This window comes from Pteropus medius, unplaced genomic scaffold, assembly GCF_902729225.1.
Source record: "Pteropus medius unplaced genomic scaffold, Ma_sr-lr_union100, whole genome shotgun sequence".
Lineage (NCBI taxonomy): Eukaryota > Metazoa > Chordata > Mammalia > Chiroptera > Pteropodidae > Pteropus > Pteropus medius.
Window position 1 is genome coordinate 2,132,125 of NW_024350927.1, and position 27,141 is coordinate 2,159,265.

Consider the following 27,141-nt stretch of genomic DNA (forward strand, 5'->3'; position numbering starts at 1 on the left):
AACTTGCATTTCTACTATGTTTCCGGGAACCTGCAACAGCCTATGGGTCAGGAGCTATTATCACCTATTTTGTAGAATCAGAAACTGAGGCTCAGAGGCCCAAAGAAGTTAATTGTCTTACCCAAGGTCCCTCAGCTTCTGCTGTGGTAGGGAGGTAGCCAAGGCTGCCGGGGGGCCAGGAGGGAGTCTGCTGACCCTAAGGTTCCCCAAGAGGCAGGGCTTCAAGGCAGGAGCAGGTTCGGGACACTTGAATGAAGATGTCTGTGCCCAGGGCTGGGCTTTATCCCTCACTTCCCACAGGAAGTTTCTTGTCCGGCTCAGCCCAGTGAAGGCATGAACCTGGGAGGCCACCATATTCTGAGGTCCTACTGTGTGCTGGGGGCTTGGCAAATCTCACTCCAGAGTATCACTGGAGTTTGCAGGTATTCAGTTTTGAGGGGACAGCCTGGTATTTTTGCTTCTTATCTGAACTAGGCTTATATGTGCTCCCTCTTTTAAAAAAATAACTCGAGCGATTTCTTGGGTGAGAGCAGGGTCCCACAGCCCAGCTCTGCGGGTTGGGAGCTTTTTGCTTCCTGTGGCTCTAAGGGTAGAGTGGACTTTGTCTTGGAGGCCAATTCTGTCTTTGTTCCACGAGGCGAAGCCTCTAGGAGGGGTTCTCCGTTAGTGAATACGTTCAAATGGGATATTTGGCACGTTCTGTGGGATAAGGGTGTCCCAGTTTGGGTGGGGAGAAGGGCCTGGTGTCTGGGATGAGACCCTCTGACAACTCCATTCTGTATTGGTCCCTGTCTTCCAGACGAGGCAACTGTAGTTCATAGAGAGTTGACCCCTGGTTCTGCTGCTCATAAGTGGCTTTATGCCTCTTGGGGTGGTTATGAGGGTGACCCATATGGTTGTGCCTGCTGCTTACCGTACCTGCCAAAGGGACAAGTGGGGACCCAAATCCAGCTGTGCTATGCTTGCCAAGTGTACACCGGGTCTCATTTGCACAAAGGAGACGTAAAGGTTGACAGTGACCCCGAGTGGATGTGGTTGCCCCACCCCCAACTTATCTTTCCCACTCATAGTATACTCGTCCCAATGGGAAATGATGTTCTAGCCAGATCCTTCCCAAAGATTCAGCGTATGTGTCTCTTAACGAGGGCTCAGATTCATTGTTCTTTAAAAAGATGTTCTTCTCATGACATCGGGGATTGTGAAGGGGACTCAGCTGAGGGACGCTTGAAGGGGAGACTGAGAGGAAGAGCCCTTCCGAATGACTCTGCTAGTGCCACCATCATCCTGCCCCTAGTCCCCAAGCACACTGGGCGTGGTTTCCAGAATTCCGAGAGCTGACTGTGGGGAGCCTTACAAGAATCCTCTCATCTCTCATTTAAACATCTCGGCCACCTCAAAGTAGGATGGCTATAATCTCCATCTTACTCATGAGGAAACAGGCTCAGAGAGGTGAAGTGATTTGCCCAATGTCACACAGCTGCAGAGCCAGGATCCAGATTCATGTCGGCCCGACAGGTCCAACGCCCTGCTTCCCCTTTCCTGGGCCTGACCCTCCAGGGTCCAAGAGGAAGGTAGAGAGAATGCCCCTCCCCACTCTCCCTTCCCCTCTTCCTGCTAGGCACCTGTGCTCTCCACCAGGGGGTACTCGGCCAAGTCTGTGGAGGTCACGACCTTGACCACCTCCTCCAGTGGCATGTCCTTGGCCAGCGTGGTGATGGTACAGTTCATGAAGTGCTCCACAATGACACGGTGAGAGCTGGGGGCAGAGGGATGGTCCCATCAGGTCCTGGAGTCGGGGCATCCCCAGACCCCAGGACAAGGCAGGGTACCTGGGGGGATTTCTGCTGGTTCTCAGGTGTGGGCAGGGACTGAGAGGTTCCCAGAATGAGCAGCTCCTAGAACCCTGAGGTAGACAGGAACCTGAGGACCGGCTTACCTGTGTATGGCCTGGCTCTGAATTCTCAGCCCCCTGGATCCCTGTCTCCCCGCTACCCGCCCTCCCCGCAACCAGCTTTGGTCTGTTTTATTCAGAATCCTTCCCTAGAGAATGTCATTTGAAAAAAGTCTGATAGCAAAAAGGAAAAAAAAAAAAAAAGCTTTAACGTTTGAAAAGCAATCGCATTTTACAGATGGGGAAACAGGTCCACAGCGAGGTGGCAGCTGGCACGTGCTTGGCGCTGGGCCTGGGACCTGGGATCTCAGGGCCTCCTCGTCCTGCCTCTCAGGGGACAGAGGCTGCTGTGGTCCCACCTGGTCCAGCGAGGACCTCGAACCCCATTTCCACACTAGTTCCACCTCCAGCACACAATGTCCCAGCGAGAACAGCAGAGCAGGAGCGGAGAGCGGGGAGGGGCCCCCCCAGACCTGGTGCTGACTCTCTGTGTGACCGGGAGCAAGACATGGCACGTCTCTGAGCCCCAGTTTCCCACCAATGGGCAACATCTGTTCTGTTGTGAAGACAGACTAATGACTAGTAAAGTGCAGAGGCCCAGGAGGCCAAGGCCCAAGGTCACTTGGGGAGCTTCAGAGAATGGAGACAACAGGGCAGCTGCGTGTCGGCCCTCCCACACCACCCATGTCCAAGGTCAGCTGCAGTGGGGTGTTTGGGGGGATCCACCCCCAGCCCACCCAGACACCGTTGCCTCTGGCAGCCGGACTGAGGCAAGTGCCGCTCACCTGATTTTTCGGCCCCGGATCCATGGAAGATACGGCAGCTTCTTGACAATAATGGTGCCATCGTAGAAGGAGGGCTGGAAGCTCTGGGCGATGGCATTGGCCATCAGCACTGCCATCAGTATGGGCAACGCGTGCACGATCTGGCCGGTCATCTCAAAGGCCAGCAGCGCCGTTGAGATGGAGTGGGTCACGGCCCCTGAGAAGGCCGCAGCCCCTGCAGGATGCAAAGCCAGGGCAGGGGGCTCAGGCCGAGGGCCAGCCTCACGCAGACGCCAAGGCTGATATGGCTGTGGCCAAGGGCTAGGGTGGGAGTTGTCCAGAGGCCACACGCTGACCAGGGCTGGAAGTGCCCCAAAGCCTGGGCTTCGTAAGGAGGAAGGGCAGTAAGGAAGAGGATGAAGGGTTAGGGACAAGACAAGCTGGAGAGAGCACCGGGGGCTCAGGGAAGGGAGAGGAGCTCGTCCAGGGGCTCAGTGACCACATCACGCCCGGCTGATTCTCCAGGTCCAGCCCACCCAATGGGGACCTGGCCCACTCACCTGCCAAGGCATAGCCTCCAGGCATGATGGGGTTGGTGGCTCCTCCGGCCACGATGCCCTCAGGGAAAGCAAAAGAGAGGATCTCCCCTATGAGGCGCCCGGTGGCAGCTCCTGGTCACAGAGTTAGGGTGAGGAAGGGGAGCGGGGCTGACCCGGCCCCCACAGCCCTCCATCCTTGGGGACCAACCTTAGTACCATCCCGGGGAGGGAGGGGCAGACCAGAGCCATGGCCCTGCCCCAGATGCCTGAACCTCTAGGACCCTCAGGCCCCAGACTCACCGAAGATGAACACAGGCAGGAAATACCCGGCAGGGATGGGGATCGTGGTGGCCAGAATCAGCATCCAGAACTGTTTGGGGGAAAGAGCGGGCAGGGCAGGGAGGACGGGACGGAGAGTGTCCCAGGGAGGACGAGGATGCCCGGGCCCAGGCCCCTCACCAGTGTCTGGAGTCAGGGAAGGCACCGGCCAGCGGAAGGAACCTCACCCTGACAAAGTGCCTACTGTGTGCCAGGAGCTCTCTTTTCTTCCCTCTTAACCTTCCCTTTGAGGTAGGCACAGTAACTACTCCATTTTCAAAATGAAGAAACCAAGGTTCGGAGAGCTGAAGGTCTAGCCCAGGGCCACGCAATGGGCATGGGTCAGGCCAGGGAGTCTGGGGGGGAGGCGCAGGCGCTGTGCTGCATTCCGTGGGGAGGCACCCCCATCCCACCCAAGACTCGTCTCGGCTCTGGGCACGCCCCCGGGGACCCTAGGACACCCACCTTCATAAGCAGGAAGAAGGTAAGGGTCCCAAAGATGGTGAACCGCGGGTGGTACCACTCGAACCACAGGTTCTGGGGGTCAGGTTCCGTGGGCCAGGGCGGGGACGAGTTCCGGGTCATCAGCGCCCACGAGTTGTTGTCAAACAGTGAGTCCAGGTGCTCCTCCATGGACAGCTGGAGCAGGAGCAGGTCGGAATTCTGCACGGGGGGTGGGGCAGCAGTCCCTACCACCCGCCACTGCCGGACCCCGCCTCATATCCTCCTCTGCCACTCGCCATCAGCGTGGGGAGACCTTGGGACTGGCCCTGAGCCTCCCGGACCGATGCAAAGGCCTCTCCTTCCAGGTGTCGTGGGGGTTAAGTGAGACAACAGGAAGAAAGTGGGAAATGAATCAGGGGGTTCCCCAGTCCCGCTGCCCAGCTCAGGGCCTCTTACCCGAGAAGCCATGAAGCGGCCCAGGCCGGGGGGGTAGGTGATGGAGGCAAGAAGCAAGGCGGCCAGGGCAGAGTACAGAGGCTTGCTGTGGGGAGGTGGGAGGATAAGCTCCAGTGCCAGCACCCCATGGAGGGGGACCTGGGTCCCACCACCCTGGGGGCTGACACTCAGGCAGAAGGAGGCAGATGGGGCAGGGTCATGAGCCAGGCCCTCTCAGGGAGAGGGAGCCGTGGGGGTCGGCCCACCCACCATAGCTCTGGGTAACAAGGGGGCAGGGCTAATAGGAGAGTTTGGGACAGAGGTCAGCCAGGCCAGGGTGGGGCCAGCGCATGGCTAGTCTAGGGCAGAGGAGGCCTGGCTGACTTTAAAGTATCAATGCCAGGGGGCAGGCAAGGTTTGGGGAGGAGAGGATGCGCAGCAAGGGGCTTGGGGCTCGGTGGAAAAGTGGGGTTCAGTGAGGGAGCAGAGTGATCCCTAAGAAGGAGTGGGGTTACATGGAGGAGGTAAGCAGGGGGACCCGTGACTGTGGGGACCTGTAGTTGGGTATTATGAAGGAATGGGGCTCCATACGTGGGGTGTGTGCTAGGGAGGTTTGGGGAGCTCAGGAGGAAGATAAGGCTGCAGTCAGGGGGCGGGGCTCTATATAAGGGAGTTGTGGGCTCAGAAGCTGAGAATTCTCAGAGGATCTCGCAAGCCCAGCTCAGAGCCCACCTGGTGGCCAGCAGTTTGGAGGTGATGGGATTGATCTTGACAAAGTTGAGGAACTCTCGCTGACAGAAGAGGTAGGCACAGCTCAGGATGCCACAGACGGCCCTGCAGGGAGGGCGGGGGAGTCCAGAGCCCCAGAACCAAGGCTGCAGTTCAGGCCTGGAGAAGACCCCCCTCCCCCCGCCCCCTCCCCCCCCACATACACACTGCACTGAGGGGCCCAAGGCACCACTCACCCCAGCACCACAAAAAAGAAGATTTCCGGCAGGTCAAAGGGGATGTCCACTCGGAAATTGGTCTTATAGAGAGAGGTGATGGTCTCTGGGTGGATGCGGGGAGTGAGGATCAGGGACCACACTCCCACCCCAGCCCTGGCCCCTGCTCCCTGCCCAGCGTTGCCCCTTCTACCGTCAGGGCCCCTCACCCTTTGTGCCTAAGACAGGTCAGCTCCCTTCTATCCTAGAAGAGGAGGGGAACAGGAAGGGGAAGAAGGAGGGAGAGAAAGGAGAGGAGGAGGGAAGAAGGGAAGAGAGAGGAAAAGAGGGGGCGAGGAGAGAAGGGGGAGGGGAGGCGAGGCCGGAGGCTGGAGTCAGGGGGTCCAGGCGGGGCTCACCCTGCTCGCTGTTGAAGACCGCCAGGAGGCGGAACATGAAGGCGCCACAGGTGGCAGCGAAGAAGCCCCTCCAGTAATCCCAGACGGTGAAGTGGGAAGAGACGACCTCGATGCTGAATAGGACGCCTGGGGGCAACGCTGGGCTTAGGCAGACCCGGCCTCCAGCCATCCCAGCGCCCTGACCCCTCCCGTCCTGCTCTCCGAGGGCCTGCAGACAGGGCCGCCCCTTCTCTTCGGTCCTCAACTGAAGGGAGGGGAGGGTAGCTGCCCAGGGAACACGGCCACCCCTGTGCAACCGCAGCCACCTCGATCCTTACAACAGCACTTTGGGGTGGGGACTGCTATGATCCCACTTCACAGATGAGGAAATGAGGCTCAGAGAGGTAAACTCACTGGTCCAGGGCCACACAGAGGGCTGGATCTCACCCCCAAGTCTCTCTACGGTAACCCCGAAGCATCTGGACACCCACCCACCCCCACCCTGTGCCAGCGAGACTGCTGTTAGAACCAAGAGCGAAATTAGCTCCTATCCCTCCTCCAGACTCCTCTACGGGGCAGAGGGAGCTGGTCAGTCTGGTGTGGGCGAGCTCCAGGTTTCGGGGGCAGGGGGCGGGGCAAAGGAAGCATCTCACCGCTGAAGGGAGCAGCAAAGACTGTGGCCACGCCCACTGCCGCCCCGGCCACCAGCAATTCGTTTTGCTTGCTCTTGTTCTGGGGGAATCCAGAATCCAGGGCTCAGGGCCAGCCCCCGCCCGCCCCCCTCATTTTTCCGAGAGGCGCCCTCCTTGAGCCCCTTACCTCAGACTCCCCAGTGGTCTTGGTGAGCACACGGCCCAGGTAGGCAGCGATCATCACAGACAGGTGCACGAAGGGGCCCTGCCGGGGAAGGTATGAGCACGGGGCCCACGTCTCATCCTCTAGGGGGAGATAGGCCCTTCCTCCTTCCCCTCAGGGCCCAGGGTTGGCGGGCAGCAGGAATCTCATCCAGAGACAGCATGGCTGCTACACCACACCTACCTCCTCCATCTCCCCAACCCCGGGACCCAGCCTGCCTCCTCCCCAAGACTGACTCCCAAAGGCAGGCATTGGCCTGAGTCTCCTCTGATCCAGCTTGGGTGGGCAACAGGGAAAAGGCAGACGGAAGAAGGTTCAGGGTGAGGTGTGGGGGTGCTCTCGCACCTGCCCTTACCACTTTGCCTAGGAAGATGGTGCTGCCGGTGGCCAGGGTGCAGGTGAGGCCCACCACCTTGGCCCCGAAGTTCTTAATATCCAGGTAGTCCTCCAAGATCACGCCCGACAAGATGGTCTTCAGCTCCGGGATTCCAGAACCTTGTCAGGGGGTAGGTCCAGGGGCAGGAGGAGGGAGAACCTCTGGATTAAACTCTCAACACTTTACCCTGCAGAGTGTTTCAAATCACCCTCTTGTCAGGTCATCCTGAATCCTAGAAATTAGGATTCATAAACCCAGATTTCAGGGAGGAAGCTGAGGGTCAGAGAGGGGATGTGAGTTGTCCTTCCAACTGGGCCTGGCAGATGGCTATGGCAGGATGGGGGGTACCCAGGATAGGCTCTTAGGCCACCCTGGATGCACACCTGGAGCTCTCCTCTGCTGGCCTGGAGCTGGAGGCAGAGCTGAGAGGCCTGGAGGAGCTATGTCCTCATACAGAACCCCCACCCCGAGAATACCTTTGGCACTGTCCCTGCAGGCCACTAGTGCCCCCCATCGCCACCCAGAAAAGCTCTCAGAAAGGAAGCAGAGTCATCAGCACTCAGCAGTCAAGATCTGGCCTCCTCGCTGTGTGACTTTGGGCAAGTGACACAACTCTTCTGAGCTTCTTCGGCTGTGAAATAGGGTTATTGCTTCCTGCTTCCCCCCTATCAGAAGCCCAAGGGATATGAAAAGGTTTGGGCCGGCGTGGACTGCATGCAAGTCACACAGGCAAACGGCGTGGTGTCTGGGCTCACCTCCTGAGGAGGGTGTGATGCTCTGTGAGAAGCCCGAAGAGAAGGAGACCAAGGCCACCGGATACACGGTCCAGGAGAGATACCGGAGCAGGTGGCTGTTCCCAATCTCCCGATACAGCCACTTGTGTGCTGGGGACATCTGGGGGTCAGGGAGCCACCACAGTCTCTGTAGCCCTCAGATGCCCATTTACTGACCAGGAAATGGAGGCTCAGAGAGAAGAAGCCTAGGCCGCCCAATGAGTGGCAGATCCCCAAGAGGAGGCAGGAGCAGGACTCTGGACCCCCACCCAGTTTTGCCGCCCCCTAGCTGAAGAAGACTGGGCAACCTCTCAGAGCCTCTGCTTCCCTATCTGTCAACTGGGCTAGTGATGGTTGGTGCCTTCCTCACAGGGTCATTGTGAGAAATGAGACAGAGTGTGAAGCGTCCGAGACAGTGTCTGGTGCGGAGCAGGTCCTCATGATGACACCTGAGTAAGCCTCCCAGAGTAGATGTGTTAGACCCTTCCTGCCCCACGCCCCCTCTTTCAGAGAGACCCCAAGGTGGAAAGAGCCTGCTGAAGCACGGTGGTCTAGGCAAGTGCCCTCCCCTCTCTACTGAGCTGAGAATGAGGAGGGAGCGGGGAGCAGAGGGAGCAGGGGCGGCAGGAAAGAGGGGAGCACCGAGTTCAGAGGAAAGGGCTCTTGGGAACATTCAGGTCTCCTTGCTCACTATGCAGATGAGGAGACTGAGGCCCAGAGACAGGCAGGAGCCTGCCCAGGGCCACACAGCAAGTCAAGAGCAAAACCAGGACTGGATCCAAGCTTCTTCCCCACCCCAACCCCTCCCCCAGCCCTGCTGCACCTGGCAGCCCCTCAGGCATCCCCGAGCGCGCATGCTCCGAAGCCCTGGGCCCAGAGCAGGCGTGCGTGCTGGGCAGGGCTCACCTTGGACCACACGCCGAACGATGAAGCTCATGGTGAAGCTGATCAGGGCCATGAGCACCCCGAGGGTCATCAGGAAGTACCAGTCCTCACCCACACGGAACAGCTTCTGCTTTAGCCACTCCAGGCCACCTGGAGCAGGGGCGTGGGGTCACAGCCAGAGACATCCCCTTCCATGGAGGCCTGGGCAAGCTCAGGGCAGGAAGGACAGGGGCAGCATGGGGCTGGAGCAGGTGGTTCAATTCAAGGGGGCCCGGAGGGGCCTCTGACTCATGTGAGGGGCAAATTTGTGGTGAGTGAAGGTTGCAGCACAGTGAATGCCAGGCTCATTGGCGCTGCCAGGGAGCCTTTGACCAGTCTGCCCTCCCCCAAGCCCTGCTTCGTACTGGGGTATTTATAAAAGAATGATCGAGGGGGCAGGGGTGTGGAGGGAGTGCTGGGGGCTACAGCTCTCTCATATCTCCACAGGGTCCATAGCTTAGAGAACACAAGCATCTAGCAAGACCCCTGTGTTGACCTGTGGGGCTAGTGTCAGGCCAGAGAGCACCCACTGGGCCCCTAGCAAGGCCCCTGGCACAGTGATCAGGATCTGGGGCTGCAGTCCCAAAGGCAGAGGGCAGACATCTAGCATGTCTGACCCAGAGACAGGCAGATCCCTTCCCTCCCTGCCACCAGAAGACTCTGGCAGTGATGTCCGGGGCAAATGGAGGGAGGAAGGCAGCTCTCAGGCTTTCAGATGGGTGAGGGAGATGGGGCCTGAGTAGGCAGTGGTGTCTTGAGAGGTCTTCGATGGGGAGGGGAAGCGGACCTGGCTCTCACCTCGGATGCCTCTGCGGATGCGAGGACACGGGCCCCACAGGTCCTGAAGAGTCACAGGGTTCCCGGAGGAGCCCTCACGCAGCCCTACCAGCTCCTCCATCCGGTCCCTCATGCAGCTGACAGACGACGGACCCCTGGTGAGCTGCTCTGCTTGGCCCTTTCCGTATTGCTACCTCACAGATAAAAAGGAAAGATGCTGTTTTCCTGTGCATGGGTGTGCACGCACGTGTGTGTGCACGTGCACAGTTATCAGGAGATACTTAAGTCTCCTGTGCCCTGTGGTGTCACCAAGGGTGTGCATGTGTGTGTTCATGTGCAGGGCGGGACAGGCTTCCTAGCTGTGCCCTCCGTGTCCGGCAGCACTTGGGTTGAGGCGGGACCCCAAGCCTCAGAGCCCCCTCCCCCTCTTGCGGTCACCTCTCTCACCCTCCCTAGACATTTGGCTGCTTCCCCTGCTTGAGCGGTCTTGTTGCCCAGTGAAGTCACTCTCTCACAGTGGGCTCTCCACGGACAGTGCCCAGCCCTGAGCCCCTTTCCCCTCAGCTCGGGCCATAGAGGCAGGAAAAGCCCAGGCTCAGAAGGAGAGGCGTGAGGGACAAAACGAGGTGCTGGCTCCCTGCTCCCTACTTTCCTATCTTCTGGCCCTGCCTGCCCACCCCGGCCCTGGCAGAGCCCACCCGAGTCCATCCCCAGCTCCACACCCAGTGGCCTCTCACCTATGTCCGTCCACCTTGCTGTGGCCCCAGATGGCCGTCCTCTAACAGAGACTCCTTTGCCTGCAGCTCAGTTGTACCTGGACAGGTGTACGTTCCACCAATCAACATCCTGCCCCCCTTCTTCCCCCATGCGCCCTACTGGGGTTTACCACGGCCATTAAGAACGACCTTGACAAACCAACCGAAACTGCCCAGGCCTGCTGAGCCGTGCAGGCCAGAGCAGCCAAGAGGGGCCAGGAGCAGGGGCTCCCCACAACTCAGCAGAGCCACGCGGCTCATGCTACAGGCTGGGTACCTGGGGTTTGGGATGGGGGGAGGACTGGGAGGGATCGTCTCAGAGCTAGGCATGGAAGGGATTTGAAAAAAGAGAGAAAGGTGAGAGGAGCTGTCATTACTGCCTCCTTGCTGTGTGCCAGGCTCTGCATTCAACACCCCACTCCCGAATCAGTGAATGCCCAGAGAACCCGGAGAGGGAGGCAGCACTATTCTGATGCAAAGAAATGGAGTCTCAGAGGGGTGAGGCTGCTTGTCCAAGGTCATAGAGGCCAAAGGGAAGATCCAGGACTCCCTCCCAGGTTTGCCTGACTCCTGAGCTCCCAGGACCTGCCTTGACAGCCCAGCCCGCTCAGAGGTGGGGAGGAGGCCAACTAACTGGAGCAGGGGCAGCAAATCTGGGGGGCCAGGGCCCTCCGAGGCCTGAGGAGGAACTTAAGACTCGTCCTTGTGTCCAGCCCCTCCAGTCTCAGAAAACTGCCTCTGGAAGCACAACACTTCTGGGTAAATGCCCAGGTTTCGTCCTACCCCAGTAGAGGGCAGGAGCCAGGACACGGGGGGCACGGTGAGGGAACAAGCACCTATGACGTGCTGGCTATGTGCCAGGCCCTTTAAGTCTACAACTCAGTTCATCCTCCCAGCACCCCGTGAGCTGGAGACAGAGCATCATTTTGCAGTGATAAATGGAGGATCAGAGAGATGCAGTCACTCATCTAAAGCCACACAGCAGACTTGGACTGTGTGGCTTTTCCCCTACCCGGAGCTCCTCAAACTCCTGTAGCTGAATCAATCAGGGCAATGTTTGGGTACAAAGCAGAGGGATTTTTGTCTGATGGCACTTTTGGAATATTTGGGCAAGAGATCTGGGACAACTGGCCTCCCCACCTCCCCTAGACAAAGCCTCCCTCCGAAAATCACGATGGCCCTTCAATGACTCGTTAAAATCCTGGGACCCTGAGCCACCGTCTGTCCCTAGATGCCAGACCAAGTCAATCCAAAACAGGAGCACGTGTGTGTGTTGAGTGTGGGAGGTGGGGTTGGGGCTTCTGCTCTGCACGGACCTAGGCCCACTGTCACCTTGGCCACCCCAACCTGTCCACTGTGTACCACCGTAACAGGATAACCAGCAGCCCTGTTGACATCCCAAACCATCTCTGGCCTTGGGCAGCTGCCAGCCACAACCTCGCAGCCGGCGTCAGCCAGCCAGGCAGCACCGCGTGTCCACACCCTCACCCTCCTGGCTGTGTGAGTACCCGGAAACCGGGAAGAGGGTGGCAAGGTGGTGCGGTGCTCGTGACAAGTCCCTCCCGAAGCCACTTCCGGCACACGCCAGCCCCTGAGCACCGGAGGCAGTGGAGGGTGGGAGGGGGCTCGAAACCAGAGCAGCGCTGCCGCCTCCAACTGGTCGCTCATCCCTCAGAGCCCCGGTCGCCTCTTCTGTCCAATGAGGGGAGCCTGGGAGCTGTGGGGGCAGGGGCCTACCTCTGCCTTGGTCGCATCAGTCTCCCAGAGCCTGGAACAGTGCCTGGCACATAGTAGGTGCTCAATAAATATCTACTGCATAGTGAGTGGTTTCTAAACACCGGCCCGTGGGCTGGCTGTGTGAGGAGCTGATGAGAACAGAGTCCTGGTCCCTTCCCAAGATCCCAGATCGGAATCTTGGAGTGCAGGGTAAGAGTCTGTGTTTGTTAAAAGTTCCCACAGGTGATCAGGATGCCTTGGCAGGTGCAGGATTGAAGGCATTGGATCATCTCTAAAGGTCCTTCTATCCCTGTGATCTACAGGGAGAGGCATGCCCAGAGACAGGGGAATGGCCTTGATGACCTTTCAGGATCCTTCTGAAGCCAGTGGATGTGGGGTGGCGCCCGGGGAGGGAGGGAGGGAGGGAGGGAGGAGGAACAGTGGGCAGGGGGTGGGTAATGAGATCTGACATCCAGGAGCAGTGACTCAGGCCCTCAGCACCATGACAGCGTGTCTGCATTTAGCCACTGGCTCCTCCCCTGGCGGCAGCAGGCTCTGGAGCCCCCTCCCCCTCCCCACCCTCTTCCTATCTCACCGCAGTGCTGGGAACTTCCTGGCAGCCCCCTTGGCCAGGGCAGGCGACATGGGCCAGGCATGACTCTCCACTGGAGTGAGAGACCCTTCTTGCTCCAGCCACTGCTTTGGCCCCACTTCGCGGACCACCAGCACCAGTAATTACCCCTGTAGATGGAGCCCCCCCACCAAGAATGAAGCTCTGTGGGAGCCAGAGGAAAGAGAAACAGTTCCCACCTTCAGGAGCCCCCAGTCTAACGGGACACAGGTGAATCCCTGCCCTGGAGGAATTGCCAGTCTGACAGATGAGAGAGGACAGCAGAGAAATCACAGACGCGGGAAGACCAGGTCACAGTGCCAGGCGCCGGGGCGGGCAAAGACAGGCGGTGCTGTGGGCATCTGGGTCCCTTGTCTGGGCTGCAGCAATCAGAGAGGCCTCCGTGGGGGAGGAGGCAGGATTTGGAGAGGACAGCAGACCCCTACACTGCAGCCTGGGCAGCAGCGGAGTGTCCACCCACCTAAAGTGGCCTTCCCCTAGCCTTGCCACCTAGCCCCACCTGACCTCAGTCCTGGCTCTGCTGAGCTGTGGGCAAGCAGAGAGGGGCTTTTCAGGGTCTTCTGAGCCAGCCTGTCTCCATACGCATATGTTCAGGTCAGGTGGCCCCCTGGAGGCCTTTGGATCACGTATTCTGGGTTCAAACCCCGGCTCTGCCGCTTACCCAGTGCAAGCCCACCTTCTCTGAGAGGCTCCATTTCCCTGTCTGTAAAATGGGGATGACACCTCTTTCCAGAGCTGTGGGGACCCAATGGACCGAGCCGGAAAGCTCAGGGCCAGAAGCCAGCAGGCACCCCAGAATTCAGAGCTGGAGTAAGCGTCATCTTCGGGAATCCTCTGCCTCACACTGAACTCCCTCCTGCCACGGTCCTAGGCATCTTTTCCGAGCTGGAGGTCGAGCAGATGGTTCTCGGGAACATAACCTTCTAGATCTTTAAGGATATTTACTGAGTTACCTGAGTCGGGGCCCAACCCCCAGTCCTGCCTCAGGCTGGTAGCTTTGTCCTCCTGGGGCCCCAAAATGTTCCAGAGTGTGGTGTGGGGGGGAAGGCGAGCGTGGAATCTGGGTCCCGGTGGGAGTTGGCAGGGGGACAGCTGCACATTCTACCCACCCCACCCCCCACTGTCTCAACCCTTCCTAAGAGAGGGCTGTGAACATTATCTGCCCTGAGGGGAGGAGCCCCTCACCCCACACGGGGTCACAGGTAGGGGTCCTCCACCCACCCCTGACCTCCTGACCTGGCAGCTCCTGCGATCCCCAGATCCAGGGATCAGGGCCCCTCTGCCTTGATCCCCCACCACCCAGATCTTCGGGAGAGAGGGGTAGGAACAGAAAACCCTGGCCGCAAGGAGCTTGTGATCTGATGGGCGAGGCACAGACCTTGAGAGCCCCAAGCTGACGGGGGAGACGGAGACACAGAAACCACCGCCCGCCCCCCCAAACCACACACACACAACGTCCTGGGAACGAGGGTGTGAGCGGCAAGGGAACAGCTCTGGCCCCCTCCCCACTGCTGTGCCGAGGCCCCGGGGCCGGAGTGATGGGCCTGGAATGCTGGGCCGTGAGCTCAGCCTCACGGGCCTACGCGTGTTGGACTGTCAGCAGGACAATCTCACTGGAGAAGATTTCCAGCCCCCTCTGGGCCACGGCGAGGCCTAAATTTAGCTGGTAGACAAGGGGCTGGCCCCAAGCCCAGGGGCAGTCGGGCCTTATAAAGCACCGGCAGTCAGGGCTCGGCACGCTCCCCCAGAGCCTGTCGCCCGCACTCTCTCCTGTCCACCCCTGCCCGCCTGGCCAGGGCCCGGCCGCCCGCCCGTGGATGAGCCACAGGACCTCCTCCACCTTCAGAGCGGAGAGAAGCTTCCATTCCTCCTCATCTTCCTCATCCTCCTCAGCCTCCCGCGCCCTCCCGGCCCAGGACCCACCCATGGACAAGGCCCTGAGCATGTTTTCTGAGGATTTTAGCAGCTTCATGCGGCCCCACTCGGAGCCCCTGACCTTCCCAGGCAAGTGCTCGGGGCTCTGATGGGAGGGGAGACTCACAGGTAGGGGACACCTGCTCCGGGGCAAGTGTGGCTGTGGCTTTGAGCTGCCAGGAACAGGTGTTGCACAGCTGCAGCCACATGTGGCCACCAGGACAGATGTGGCCACAGAGACAGATGTGTCCGTGAGAACGGGCAGGTCTCCAAGGAACAGCTGTGGCTCGAGGGTCAGCTATGGTGCCAGTGGCCACACAGCACTAATGGCCAGGTCCTCCCTGGAGCCCTGGAGGGCTGCTTGGGGTTGAGGGGTGGGACACAGCCCCTAGTCCAGGTCTGGAGACAGTGTCACATACACACGCCCACACCCGCCCCTACTCCTCCCACCCCTGTACCTGGTGGCCCCATCCCCACCATGGAAAAGGTGGGCTGCAAAAGGTGGGGAGGGGTGGGCCGAGGGAGGGGTAGGAGCAACAGCTGAGGGGGAGGCCAGGCCTGGGGGGCCACCCCTTTCCCCAGAAGCAGCAGCCAAAAACCTGGGTTCTGGGTGCAAGCCTGCCCCGTGCTCAGCTCACCGCAGCCCCCTCCGCAGCGCGTCCTGGGGGGCCAGGCAACATCAAGACACTTGGAGACGCCTACGAGTTTGCAGTGGACGTGAGTGACTTCTCCCCCGAGGACATCATTGTCACCACATCCAACAACCACATCGAGGTTCGGGCTGAGAAGGTGAGCCAGCCTATCCCATCGGAACCCAAGCTCCGCACTTATACCCTCTGCCCAGTGTCCCCGCTCCTACGTTCCATCCTGGGACCCCAGACATTGGCCAGTGTCCCCCCCGCCCCCACCCCAATCTCCCAGGGCAAACTGGAGACCTTGCTCCCGGAGCTGGCGAGCCTCAGGGCCCATTACTGCCGCTGTCGCCCAAGGCTGCCAGACCCTTTCTTCAGGAGCCAGGGCGGCCAAGGGAGCCACGGGGGACGGGAGGGCACTGTGGAGGTGGAGGGATGTGGGCAGGGGGCACCTGAGGGATGAGGCGAGAGGAGGGAGATGAGACAGTGGCTAAGAGAGGACATCTCTCCCGGCGACATGCGGGGGGGCGGGGACTGACCTGCAGTGCAGGTAGGAGTTCCCTCATGTGACACCCTGCAAGCCCTCTGGACCCAGAGGCCCAGACCTAGCTCAGGGACCCCTGAGTTGGGCCCAAGGCTGGGCAGAGGCCCTGCAGTTCAGGGTTGCACACTCCAAACCCTCCACTCCCTCTACCTATGGGGCTTCGGGTCACTGGGTCACTGAAGTCTCTGAGTCCCAGCTCCCAGGAGGCCTGCACCCTAAAGGAAGGTGTGGCTCAGCTTGAACAGGGATGCCACCCCCAGTGGGCCACAGCCACAGGTGCCTATTAAAGGACAGGGTCTGCCCAGGGCTTCCGACAACCTGACTTCGTCCCCGAGCCTGGGAGGCTGGATGCCCGGGTGCCCCTGTTGGGGAAGCCGAAAACTGTGAGCACCAGGACCAGCGGGCAGCACGTGCCAGCCTTGCCACCCCCGCCAGTGACTCAGCCACCCAGGCTCCTCTGGACACTATGTGCTGGCCTAGTCATGGGGGCAGGGCCGCCAGCCCAGCCCTGACGGGAGGCAACCAGTGTGTCTGGGTGTCCAAGAGGGCTTGGCTCTGCCCTGTGCCACCTTATCCTCCTTGCTCAGAAGCCCCAGATTCTGCCACTGAGCCTCCTCTTTCTCTTAGTCCCACCCCCCCCCACAAGCCCCCTTGCCCCCATTAGGAGCCCTGGAGTTCCTTTAAGCACCTCTGCATTTGCTCCTGCCCAGTGGCCACCAGCACTCTGGACAGCCCCTCCGCCAGGCCTCCGCGCCTGAGGCCGGAACCCCTCAGCGTGCGGGGCCCTGGCCGGGCTTATCCTGGGGAGAAGGGGCTGTGGTTCAACGTGAGCAGGACGGGGGGCAGGAAGCGGCCTGCCCTGACCCATAGCCCTTCCCCAGCTGGCAGCCGATGGCACAGTCATGAACACCTTCGCTCACAAGTGCCAGCTGCCGGAGGACGTGGACCCCACATCAGTGACCTCAGCCCTGCGGGAGGATGGCAGCCTCACCATCCGGGCTCGGCGCCACCCACACACAGAGCACGTCCAGCAGACCTTCCGGACAGAGATAAAAATCTGAGGGCCACCCCCTTATCCTATCTTCCCCCGACTCCCCCACTTGCTCCCCCACTAGCCTGCCAGAGTTTTCCCAAGCTCCTTATGACAGCTTCTAGGACATCTCAGCCCAGGTTCTAGCCCCACACCCCAGACCCCAGGTGGGTCATCCCCCCAAAAAAACAGAGGCCTTCTACTCTGCCCAGAGCATGCCAGGGAACCCCTTGCCTCGCCTGTGGCCCCCAGATTCCAGATGTGGCCTCTTCCACTTATCCAGCAAACAGGGCTTGGGTGGAGAAAGGAAGACCCCACTCTAGGGAAGGGGACGGGGACAGGCACGCTCTCTGGGCAGCTAATCTCCAGGACGGACAGATGGACAGATCCTTTGATCTGTAGAGTCTCTGCAGGGCAGGGGTTGGGGGGAGGGAACCTGGGAACCCCTTGGCCAAGGAGGGTGGGAGAGGCAGAGGGAGATTACAGGCAGAGGTGCCTACCTAAATCGAACTGCCCGGGTGCACAGGGGGGCCAGAGGAGAAAGCCATGATGGAAACCTTCCCTCTGCTTCTCTCTAAGCCCCAAACCAGCTGCCAGGCTACCTGCCCACCTGGTGCCGCCATCCAGCCAGCCATGCAGGGCAGGGCCACATTGGGTCTGTATGTAGATGGGGTTTTTCCAACACAGCTGGTTCATGATAAACTGTGAAAGTCCTGCCTCTGTTACCTGCTCTGTTCCCCCAGGCAAGGCCAGGCTGAGGGGTGGGGCTGATCCTTCTCCCCCCCACCCCCACCCCCAGGCCTGGGCTCCAGAGGAATGTCTCCACTGAAGACAGGTAACCCAACAGACGTGGGGGAGAGAGCATGGATGGGGCTTGGGGTCTCGAGGTTAGACCAGTGTCTTGCCAGCCTTCCCTGTGGCCAGATGCCTCCCCATCCTCCCCTTCCTTCCTTAATCTATGAATCTATAGGTTTGGGGCGTGTCTACTACATGCGGACGCACACACCGGTCGTCCTTCAAATACTAAGCGTTACCATGGGTTGAAGCCAGATTCAGAACATTCTAAAATCAGACTTCAATGTTCATTTTTATCAATGGGGAAACTGAGCCTCTGAGCATCTGTGTGACCAGTTACCCGCTGAAGGTTGGACATGAACCCAGGAAGTCAGAAGCTGCTCTCAAACTGCCCCCCACCCCTCCCCACATCTGAGAACACCTGAATCATAGACAGAGCCCCCAACCCAGTTCCCTCCTAGTCCCCAGGCCAGAGCAGGAACCTCCAGTCAGCCTCTATTCTGGGGAGCCCCAGGTATCCCCAATAACCCGGGCTCAGTCTTCCACATACAAAAGTAGGGGTGAGGGGAAGGGTGGTTCAGTTAGTCTTGGGGCCCCTGGGGCAAGTGGCAGAGCCCACCTCTGCTCTCGCGCCCCTTGGGTCATTGTTCTGTAGAGTGGCCTCTCATCCCTGTCATTCTGGGGCCTTTAGGGGACAAATGGGGGTGGGGGAGAGGGCGTGGGAGGACCCTGGCATTGTACCCTGCACACATAATAAACGAAAGAATCACAGACTTCTGGAGATCACCTGCCTGAAGTTCTCAGAGTTGGGGTGGGGTTGGAGGCAGCTGGGGGAAACTTCCTTGAGATTTTGGGGTAGGAGTAGTAGCTCAAGAAAAGCTCAAGACCTCACAGAAATGTGGGTGTCCTTTGGCCTCCTTTCTTGGTTCCCAGACCTATCATGGCAAGACTCCCCGAATTATTTCCTTGAAAAACCTTTCGGTGCCTTCTCTTTCAATGGCCAGCCAGCCCCTGCCATTATGTGCCAGGCTCTGTCCCAGGCACAGGGACACCAAAGGTGGGTCAGCAGCATTAAGTCACAAGCCTTCTTAAAACCTATCTTGTACCACGTGGGCTCTGAGAATCAGAGAGGCTGAGTAACTAGCCCAGGGTCACACAGCCCCTGGGGTTGAGGCAGAGCAGGGCTGGAAACCGGTTGGGATGTTGGAGTCTGGGTTCTTTCTGGAGGGACCCCCCCCCTCAGTACCCCACACTCCACCAGGCGCTACAGAAATTGGAGTGCCAGGCCCTGGCCGGTGCAGCTCGGGCTGCAGACGGGAGCAGGGCAGGGACAGTCGGCGCGGTATTTCCAGCCTCCGTGACTCACTGATTCCACTGGGCTATTTGCAGCCCCAGCACTCATCGCCGCGGGTTTGGGGGGAGGAGCTGGACCAGCTTCCCCACCTTCCTCGACCCCCATATCGGGGTCAGGCTCACCTTGGCGTCCAGACCCCAGCAACGCCCCACTTGGGCGCGGCTGGGGGTGGGAAAGGAGTCAGCTCCCCACGTAGCCAATGGGGCCACATACTTCCCGCCCCCACCCCACCCCCAGGCCCCAGCAACCCGCTCCCCAGTCTGCGGTTTAGGGGATGAGGGTTTCGCAGGCACAGAGCAGCGGCTGGGGACTGGGCACGTCCGCGCTGAGGGAGCCCTCCAGCCAAGGTGACCCTGCAGAAGAGGAGGGCAGGGCTCTGGGGACGGCAGGCGGGGGCTCTCGTCAGCTCCGCCCTCCAGGCGCCTGGGCCGGCAGCAGCGCTTTGTCTCCTAGGGCCCTCCCCACCCTTTCCAGGCTAAATATAGGCTTGGCTGCTGGCCCTGAGCCCCGCCCCCACCCCATGAAGAATAATTATAGCAGCCCCATTCATTGAGAGCCTAGAGTGTGCCAAGCACACTGCTCATCCCCACAACGATCCGGCAAGGTGGGTACCAAAAAGGACAGGGAAGTTCAGAGAGGTCAAACAACAGGCCCAAGGTCACCCAGCTTGGAAGTGGCAGGGCTTTGGAATCCTTGGCGGTGACTCTGGAAAGCCCTTTGCAGGGTCAGCCCTGATCAGTATCCCCCACCCCTGGGGGTACTAGGAGGCAGCTCCCCCTCCTTCCATCCTGGCATCCTATACAAGAGAGGGGACTCCCGTATCTCACAGCTTTTGGAGGGGGCCTGAGCAGGAGGCAGAGGAGGTTGAAAAGATACCACCCTCCAGAGCTAGAGACCTGTGAGAAGGTCCAGGTCGGGTGGTGCCTAAGCCCCTGAGTGGTGCGGAGGACCTAGAGGGTTCCCTTGCTTTTAAAGACCTAGCCCAGGCCAAAAGCCTCCTCTTCCAGAAAGCCCTCCAGAGCTGCCGGCTCAGAGTCACAGACAGAACCCGAAGAACCTTAGGCTCACACCTTGTCTTGAACAGAAACTCAAACTCAGATGAAAAGAACACATGTGTGGGGGGAAGGAAGATCTTGGGGCCCTACCCACTTGGTTGGCCAGTTCTGTCCCCTTAGGGAGTCACTCCAAACTCCTTACAGTATGACAGCATGATATGGAAACTGAGGCCCAGGGTCACACGACAAGTCAGTGGCAGAGAAGGAATGAAGACCCAGAACTCCCGAAGGTCAGGCCAGGGCTTCTCTACCAGACCAACTCCCCCATCCCTACAGCCACCCTTTCCCGGCCTAGAGGTAACCCCGCCTCCGACATTGTATCCCCCGCTCCCACATCTCCCCTCTCCCTCCGTCCACTCCCTACCTGCCTTAGAGCCCAGGCCTGCGATAGCAGAGGAATAAGGCCCTATTCTGCCCTCTTGCTCTCAAGTGTTGCACGGGAAACGAGCTAAGCAAATGTTTGTAGGATTTTTTTAAAAAGCTAACAAGCTTCGGTAAAGAGGGGAAGGTAATTCGCAGACTCCGGAGCCACACGGCCTGGGTTCGAATGTTGGTTCTGCTGCTGCTGAGCTGTGTGATCTTGAGCAAGTAACTCAACCTCTTTATGCTTCAGTTGCTCCACCTGCAAAATAGTTCTAACAGGATCTACCTGCTGGAATTGTTTTGTAATGCATGTAAAAGGCTTGGCACTTGGTAGTGACGCAGCTCACATGTGCCATGCATTGAAATGCCCAGTAGGGCTCAGCTTATTTCGTATACATTTGGATCCTGACGTCCCCTAGGGACTTCTCTCCAGGAAAAACAGGTGAGGACTTTTCTGGGAAGAGCCTGTCTGGGCCCCAGGGGTGGAAGTGGGAGAGGGAAGCCTCTGGAAGCCTTACTTCCTTCATCTATAAACAAAGATCAGGCAGCACCCTCCCAGGGCTGCTGTGAGCTCAATAAATGTTAAGCTTTTGTTAAAACTGTTGTGGTTGTTTTCTGAACAAGGAGAAGTAAGGTTCCACCCTCCTCGGCTCTGCCCTCAAACAAGAGAGGGTCCTGAGGCGCTGGGTGACTTGACCCTGCTGGATGGGTGCCCAAGGCAGGGGCCTCTGGGCAGGGCAAGGTGTTGTTTACAGTCAGCACAGCTGGCTTAGGGCTCGCTGGGAGCAGCCAGCCAGGCCAGTCCCAAGCTCTGGGCCCTTTGGGACATGGACACAGGGACAATCTTCCAAGGAAGTCTGAGGGCTACAAGACCGGGTGGGGGCCCCCTGGATGCCTCCCCGCAGGTCAAGGCACAAAGCAGGGCTGCTAGCCCAGGGGACCGAGAGGAGAGTGCAGGACAGTAAATCTGCCCCTTTCTTCCTCCCTTTCTTCCCTCCTTCTCACAGGATTCTTGACCATTTACTATGTACTGGGCACTTTAAGGCACTGGCAACTGCTAACTTAAAAATAAAAAGATTCTGCATTGCAACTAAAATGGCCTTGCTGTCAGTTGCTACAGACTTAGATTATTAGGGCACCTTAGGCTGTCTCATCTTTCACAGGTTGTCAATAGGTGGTTTTATCACATAACTAACTTTTGGGGCACTGGAACCTAGCTGAATGAAGAATTATTTTGTCTTCTACTTGTCTTTCTACTGATTAAAATAAAGAATCCTGTCGTAAAAAATAAAATAAAAAGACTTTTCAAAGAGAGAGGGAACAGGCATTTATTCGAGATCAGTAGAGTAGCTATTCGAGAAGCACTGATTCAGGCAGAAGCCCCGTAATATTCTGATTAAGAAACAAAGGCAAGGAGTATTTATGAGAAAGGGAAGGGGATCGTTTACATCAGTAGAAGGAAGGCATATCTATTGGTGCGGATAACCTAATGGTGACATTTATTCTAAAGAATGTTTTAATTTTTAGTTTGGTAGCCATCGGTTTGGTGGTTATAACGTCTGCTTTATAGTTGTCTTTGCAAACGGTTCTCTGGGGCATAAGGTTGTTTTAGGCTTAAGCCAAAGGTTATTTTGCCCTGTTTTAACATTCCCAAGGTTTGAGGCATAAGATGTGTGAGGCAGTTCCTCTGACATGGCAGCTTTGCCTCCATTTTTAAGTGGCTTTGTTGTTGTTGTTGTTATTATTATTATTATTATTAGTAGTAGTAGTAGTATTATTTTGACAGGACATATTCCTGAATTAAGCATGGCTGCCAGCCTAGGAACACATTCACTTATCCTCGACTTCACCACTGGCTTAATAGTCTTTCATTTATTTATTGATCTGTTTCCTCAACAGATTTTCAGTAAGTCCCTCCAGTGTGGTAGGTAGATAAAACGCTGAGATCACACCACTTCCATTTAAACCCTGGCTCTGACACTTACTGGCTGCGTGACCTTGGGCCAGTTGCTCAACCTCCCAGAGCCTCAGTTTCCTCATCTGTAAAATGAGGATAGTGGTGAAGGGACTAACTGAGCTATTCTCCTCTACCTGTGTGCCTCATCTCAGTGAGGGCCCCTCTCACCTGTTCAGTCCCCCAGACACACCCTAGATGCTGCCAGGCCCTAGAATGGGTCCTTGGAAAATATGTATTTTTCCTTCATTTACTCATTCAACAAATGTGAACAGAGCACCTGCAGGTGCATAGTCCCATCGTCTTGGATTTGGATTTAGGCTCTTCCTCTTTCTAGTTGGTGACCTTAGGCAATCGCTTCATTTCTCTGTGCCTCAGTTTCCTCATCTGTAAAATCAGACCACCTCACGTGTCTGGTATGAGAGGAAGCGAGGTAGCATGTGGTGCATATAAAAATGTCAATAATCATTATTCCAGATGAGAGGGGTGTTGGTCAAATTGAAAGTCTGGCTTCTGAAAACCTTGACTCCACTGGGTCTCTGGCCCCTTATGTCCATGCCCAGCCAGTTCCCGCCTTCCCCTCCCAGGTGGGAGCCGAGTGCACTCCAGTCTGAGGATAGGGCGACACCTGCTGGTACAAAGCTAGACGTGCAGCCACAGCCCTCACCCTTCTAGTCTTGATTCTTACTCCAAAAAGGGAGAGGAAGGGGTGTATGTCACCCAGATTATTCTGTCACCACCTTTCTAGTTCAAACCATCACCCCCTTTTCCTGGACTAAGGTACAGCCTCCTAAGCTTCTGATCCCAGCACAAGATCTAGAGGAAACGTCTTAAAAGCGAGGTCTGGTCATGTCACTCTCTGCTCACAATTTCCAACGGTGCCCATTTCAGAATAAAATCTAAAGACCTTTCATCAATAAACTAACACGAACTATTATTAAACATATTTATTAAAAAAAATGAAAAGCGAAAACCTCGTCATGGCCTGCGAGACCTCACGTGATGTGATCCCCGCCACTTCTCTGGCCTCTGTTTTGTGTGTGTACATTGCTAGGGAATAAGCACTTTCACGATGGAGACTCGTCTGTCTTATCACTGCTCCATCCCAGGGTCTAGCTCAGAGCTTGGCACACAATGGGTGCCCAATAAACACTTGGTGAATGAATGAATGAATGAATGAATGAATACTCCAGCCAGACGGAATGACTCTGTCCCTTCTTCCTAGAACACTCCCCATCCCTGCTTTGTATGACTCACTCACTAGCCAATCTTTATTTTTTCTCTCTTCTCTCAGATCTTAGACATCACTGCCTGCAGAAAGCCCTCCCTGATCTCCTCTCTCAGAGTGGGCTAGGCACCCTCCTCCAGCCGCTACAGCATTCTATGTGCCCTGACTGTTGCACTCAGCAGAAGCTATGACGATCGATAACCACCTCCTTTCTGGCCTCCCCCATCGGGCTGTGAGCTCCTCGAGGACAGGGTCATGACTGTTCTCTCTGGATCCTCTCTGCCCAGAAGAGACCTTGCCTGGACGAGAGGCCGTTGGCCCTGAGGTCAAGAGCAAGAACTTGAGCACCAGGCTTGGCTGGGTTCTAATCACACCAGTACCAGTCCACGGGGACTTGAGCGTGTCCCTCAACCTCTCTGCGCCTCAGTTCCCCAATCTGCGAAATGGGTGCAAAAATAGTGCTTTCCATCCTGGCACAGAGCAAATGGTCAATACATGGAAGCTACCAAGTCTGTAGGAACTTGGTGAAACCAGTCATCGCGTAAGTGAACATTCAGCAATTTTAATCTGAGAGCCTTGAGATACATCCTCAGATGGGATGATTTGGCGTTTCATACCACACTGCATATCTTAGACCTACACACACCAGTGACCCCACTTCCTCCTGGGGAACATGACTACCTCCACACTTGTATGTGAGCCGAGGTGACAGCAGCCAGGGTACCGTCCCTGCCTGTCGTGGTGGGGCGTCCTGACCCCGCTCTGGTCTGCCATGGGAGACGAGGCCAGGCAGGGGGAGGACGGCTCTCGGCGTCGGCTCCTTCTCGTTTTTCAGATCAGAAAAGCTCTTTGCCCCAGTCACTTTCCATCCCAGCACCCCGTTTCAGTGTCTACACAGCGCTCGTTTGGTCACTGTTCAAAATCATCTTTATTTATTTGGTCGTTTAACCCTTTTCCCTTCCCCTCCCCCCACCCCACCCCTACTCCCAGAAAGCTGTGGCGTCTTCCCTGGCATTTTGCAGAGAGTGGAATGTAGAAGATGCTCCATGAGAATTTGCTGTATGAATGAATTAGGATCTTTCCATGTGGCTGTGCTTTATTCTGCTTCTGCTGAAAGGCTAACAAAGGTAGGGAGGAAAGAGGAAGTAAGGTGCTTTTGAGTGTATACTTGGTGGCTGATTCGGATGTCCTTTAGTGGGTCTAATGCTCCTTCTTCCTTGGCTCGGGCACAAAAGACTCCTGTTGGCTGTGGAAGAGGGAGCGGGCTCTGGGAATTGCAACCCTTGGACACTCGAGCCTGGCATGCCAATCCCCTGCTCTCATGGGGTCAGGCTCTTCGGTTAATCTGCCTGCCCACAGACACAGGAGGAGAGGGCTTTGAGAGAGCCTATGACTGTTTCCCAAGCTGAAGACCTTGAGGGCCCAGTCTTCAAGGGGCTCCCCTTGGCTTCAGGAGCCTCCTGCGAGCAGACTGTGCTGCTTGGGGAAGGACCTAGGGCCACAGTCCCTCTGCAGGGTGGCAGGGTACCCCTGGCCTGGGCAAGGTGTTCCCCACCCAGGGGGGTCTCCTGAGTCAGATGGGGCTGGCTTTCTCCACAGAACAAGATGTAGGTCTTCATTAGAGGGGTGACAGGTCCTAGGTTGGGACTTGGGGCTCTGGGTGGCCCTGGGGATGCTGCCAGGGAGAGCTGTTTCCCACGGGTACAGTCGATAATGAAAGTTAGGTGAGCTGTGGGGACGGCCTTCTGATGGTGGGCCGGCTTCCCACCTAGAAGGAAAGGACCAAAAGTTTGTGTTAGCATGACGCGGGATGCTCTATGTTAACTCATCTGTTGATCCACTCATTCACTCACTCCACGAGGGTTTCACTGTGGTTTGGTTGACACACAAGGATGGAAAGACAGTGGGGTCTAAGAGCGTGGAGTTCAGCATCAGAGATCTGACTTTAAATCCTGCCTCCCCCTCATCAGCTGTCTGCCTTCCAGGAGCACAGACCACGGCCTCAGAGCCTCTCAACTTCCCTGGGACGGAAACAGCCCGGGCATCTTGTCAACATGTAGGTTCTGGTACAATGGCTCTGGGGTGGGGCCTGAGGTTCTGTATTCCTAACAAGCTCCCAGGGGATGCCAGGGCTGCTGGTCCCCAGACTACACAGTGAGTAGTGAGGTCATGATCAGGAGGAAAGCCCCAGCCACCTTGTGCAGATGAGGAACCTGAGACTGAGCTTGAGCAGGTGTTGGTGGTCCTCGGGCAGCTCTGTGCTGCTTCTCTTTCCCCACGTGACGTCAGAGCCTTGGAGGACATCGGTGCCCGGCGCAACTGGCCTCGGGATCCCTGTTCTGTCCTCCCCGCCCCACTGAGGGCCCAGCACAGGGAGAAGCAGCCATAAACCAACCAATCGATTTATCAATTAAGCAGGTACCAGAGCAGGTCCCTCTGGATCTAAAGCCTGGGCCCTTAAATAAGAAACTTTGCAAGTTATCCAAATAATAAACACATTCATGCCCTTCACTACATGCTCTTCGCCATGACACAGGCAGGCCCAGGAGGAAGTTTATTATGTTTCGTTAGGTTGGTTAACACAAGAGATAAAAGTGGAGGCCTGGCCTGAGAATCCCGACAGCCCCCAAGAAGATAGCTGCCCTCTGTCCCCCGCCTCCCCAGCGCCCCTTCAGCTTGTCTTCCTCCGGGACGGAGGCACCCTCTGCCACCTCGTACCTGAACTGATCTCTAGGTCTGTGTCAAGGCCCGTGATGTTCAGGCCAGCTGTCTGGTCTCTGGGGTCCTCTGAGGGGGCCATTGCTGCAGCCGCAGGTCCTTTGCAGTCTTCCACAGCCTATTCCAGGATGTAGTTCCCCACCCAGGGACCAGGCCTTTTATACTTACAGGGCCCGGATCCGGATCCTCTGAGTGAATTCCACTGGGAGCCACAGGAACTGGCCTCGGGGCAGTTAGGGGATTACTTTGATCCACAGGGTTATGTCAACAAGACTGTTGCTGGGTCTTTGGGAGGCTGGCCTTTTTACCCAACAGACACTGTTTCTTCCAAGGTCAGCTGCTTCCTCACTTGGAGCAGGACTTGGAACCTTCTCATCCGGACCTCAGTTTCCCAGATCTCAGTCATCGTCTGGCTGCATTACCAGCTGTGTTTTATTATGTTGTCTTTTTTTTTTTCCTTACCTAAGAATTATATGGAATACTACTTACTTAACATGTCCTTTGTTTTAGTCTGTCTGGGGGACCCAAACGACAAACACTTATTTCTCACAGTTCTGGATGCTGGGAAGTCCGAGATCAAGGCCTCTGTGGATTTGGTTTTTGGTGAGGATCCGCATACTGCGTCCTTACCTTGCAGAAGGGACAAGGGAGCTCTCTGGGGTCTCTTTTTTAAGGGTTCCACCCTCATGACTTAATCACCTCCCAAAGGCCCCCACCTCAATACCATCACACGGGGGTCAGCTTTCGAAATATAAATTTTGGGAGGACACAATCAGTCATAGCATCCTTTAAGTCAAATCAACTGTTTTTACTGAAAAAGAAAAATATTTTGAAAAGAAAATTGGTATTGTTTCATTAAATGGAAACAATATATAGTATTACTGTAAATAAGAAGTAACTATGTACAGTAGAAGAATAATGGTCGTCCAAAGACGTCCATGCCCCAATCCCCAGAGCCTGTGTATGTTCCTTACATGGCACCAGGGACCAGTGCTCCTATGAGAATCTAACGCCTACTGATCTGAGGTGGAGCTG

At 57.1% G+C, this 27,141-nt stretch overlaps 3 protein-coding genes across 3 annotated transcripts in view; 1 reads left to right on the forward strand and 2 right to left on the reverse strand.

Moving 5' to 3' along the window:
• The window catches only part of LOC120585699 (chloride channel protein ClC-Kb), an 11,605-nt gene extending 2,067 nt beyond the window's left edge, over window positions 1-9,538 (reverse strand). The window contains exons 1-16 of the mRNA XM_039842023.1: window positions 9,439-9,538; window positions 8,623-8,751; window positions 7,699-7,827; window positions 6,923-7,062; window positions 6,532-6,609; window positions 6,366-6,444; window positions 5,734-5,859; window positions 5,357-5,441; window positions 5,124-5,225; window positions 4,413-4,497; window positions 3,978-4,151; window positions 3,495-3,564; window positions 3,216-3,326; window positions 2,677-2,890; window positions 1,623-1,756; window positions 914-918 (exon numbers count right to left, since the gene is read on the reverse strand). Of these exons, the coding sequence (XP_039697957.1) occupies window positions 914-918; window positions 1,623-1,756; window positions 2,677-2,890; window positions 3,216-3,326; window positions 3,495-3,564; window positions 3,978-4,151; window positions 4,413-4,497; window positions 5,124-5,225; window positions 5,357-5,441; window positions 5,734-5,859; window positions 6,366-6,444; window positions 6,532-6,609; window positions 6,923-7,062; window positions 7,699-7,827; window positions 8,623-8,751; window positions 9,439-9,538 (1,761 nt within the window). The remainder of the gene's footprint in view (window positions 1-913; window positions 919-1,622; window positions 1,757-2,676; window positions 2,891-3,215; window positions 3,327-3,494; window positions 3,565-3,977; window positions 4,152-4,412; window positions 4,498-5,123; window positions 5,226-5,356; window positions 5,442-5,733; window positions 5,860-6,365; window positions 6,445-6,531; window positions 6,610-6,922; window positions 7,063-7,698; window positions 7,828-8,622; window positions 8,752-9,438) is intronic.
• A 4,654-nt stretch (window positions 9,539-14,192) lies between these two features.
• Window positions 14,193-18,628, forward strand: HSPB7 (heat shock protein family B (small) member 7). The gene is made up of 3 exons (XM_039842120.1): window positions 14,193-14,523; window positions 15,089-15,222; window positions 16,491-18,628. Exons 1-3 carry the CDS (start codon window positions 14,337-14,339, stop codon window positions 16,668-16,670), a joined length of 501 nt encoding a protein of 166 aa, XP_039698054.1. The 5' UTR covers window positions 14,193-14,336; the 3' UTR covers window positions 16,671-18,628.
• Window positions 18,629-24,480: 5,852 nt separating this feature from the next.
• On the reverse strand, window positions 24,481-26,209 carry SRARP (steroid receptor associated and regulated protein). The gene is made up of 2 exons (XM_039842040.1): window positions 26,107-26,209; window positions 24,481-25,156 (listed from the first exon to the last, which is right to left on the reverse strand). The coding sequence occupies exons 1-2, from the start codon at window positions 26,186-26,188 to the stop codon at window positions 24,729-24,731; spliced, it is 510 nt and encodes a 169-aa protein (XP_039697974.1). The 5' UTR covers window positions 26,189-26,209; the 3' UTR covers window positions 24,481-24,728.
• Window positions 26,210-27,141: the final 932 nt, after the last annotated feature.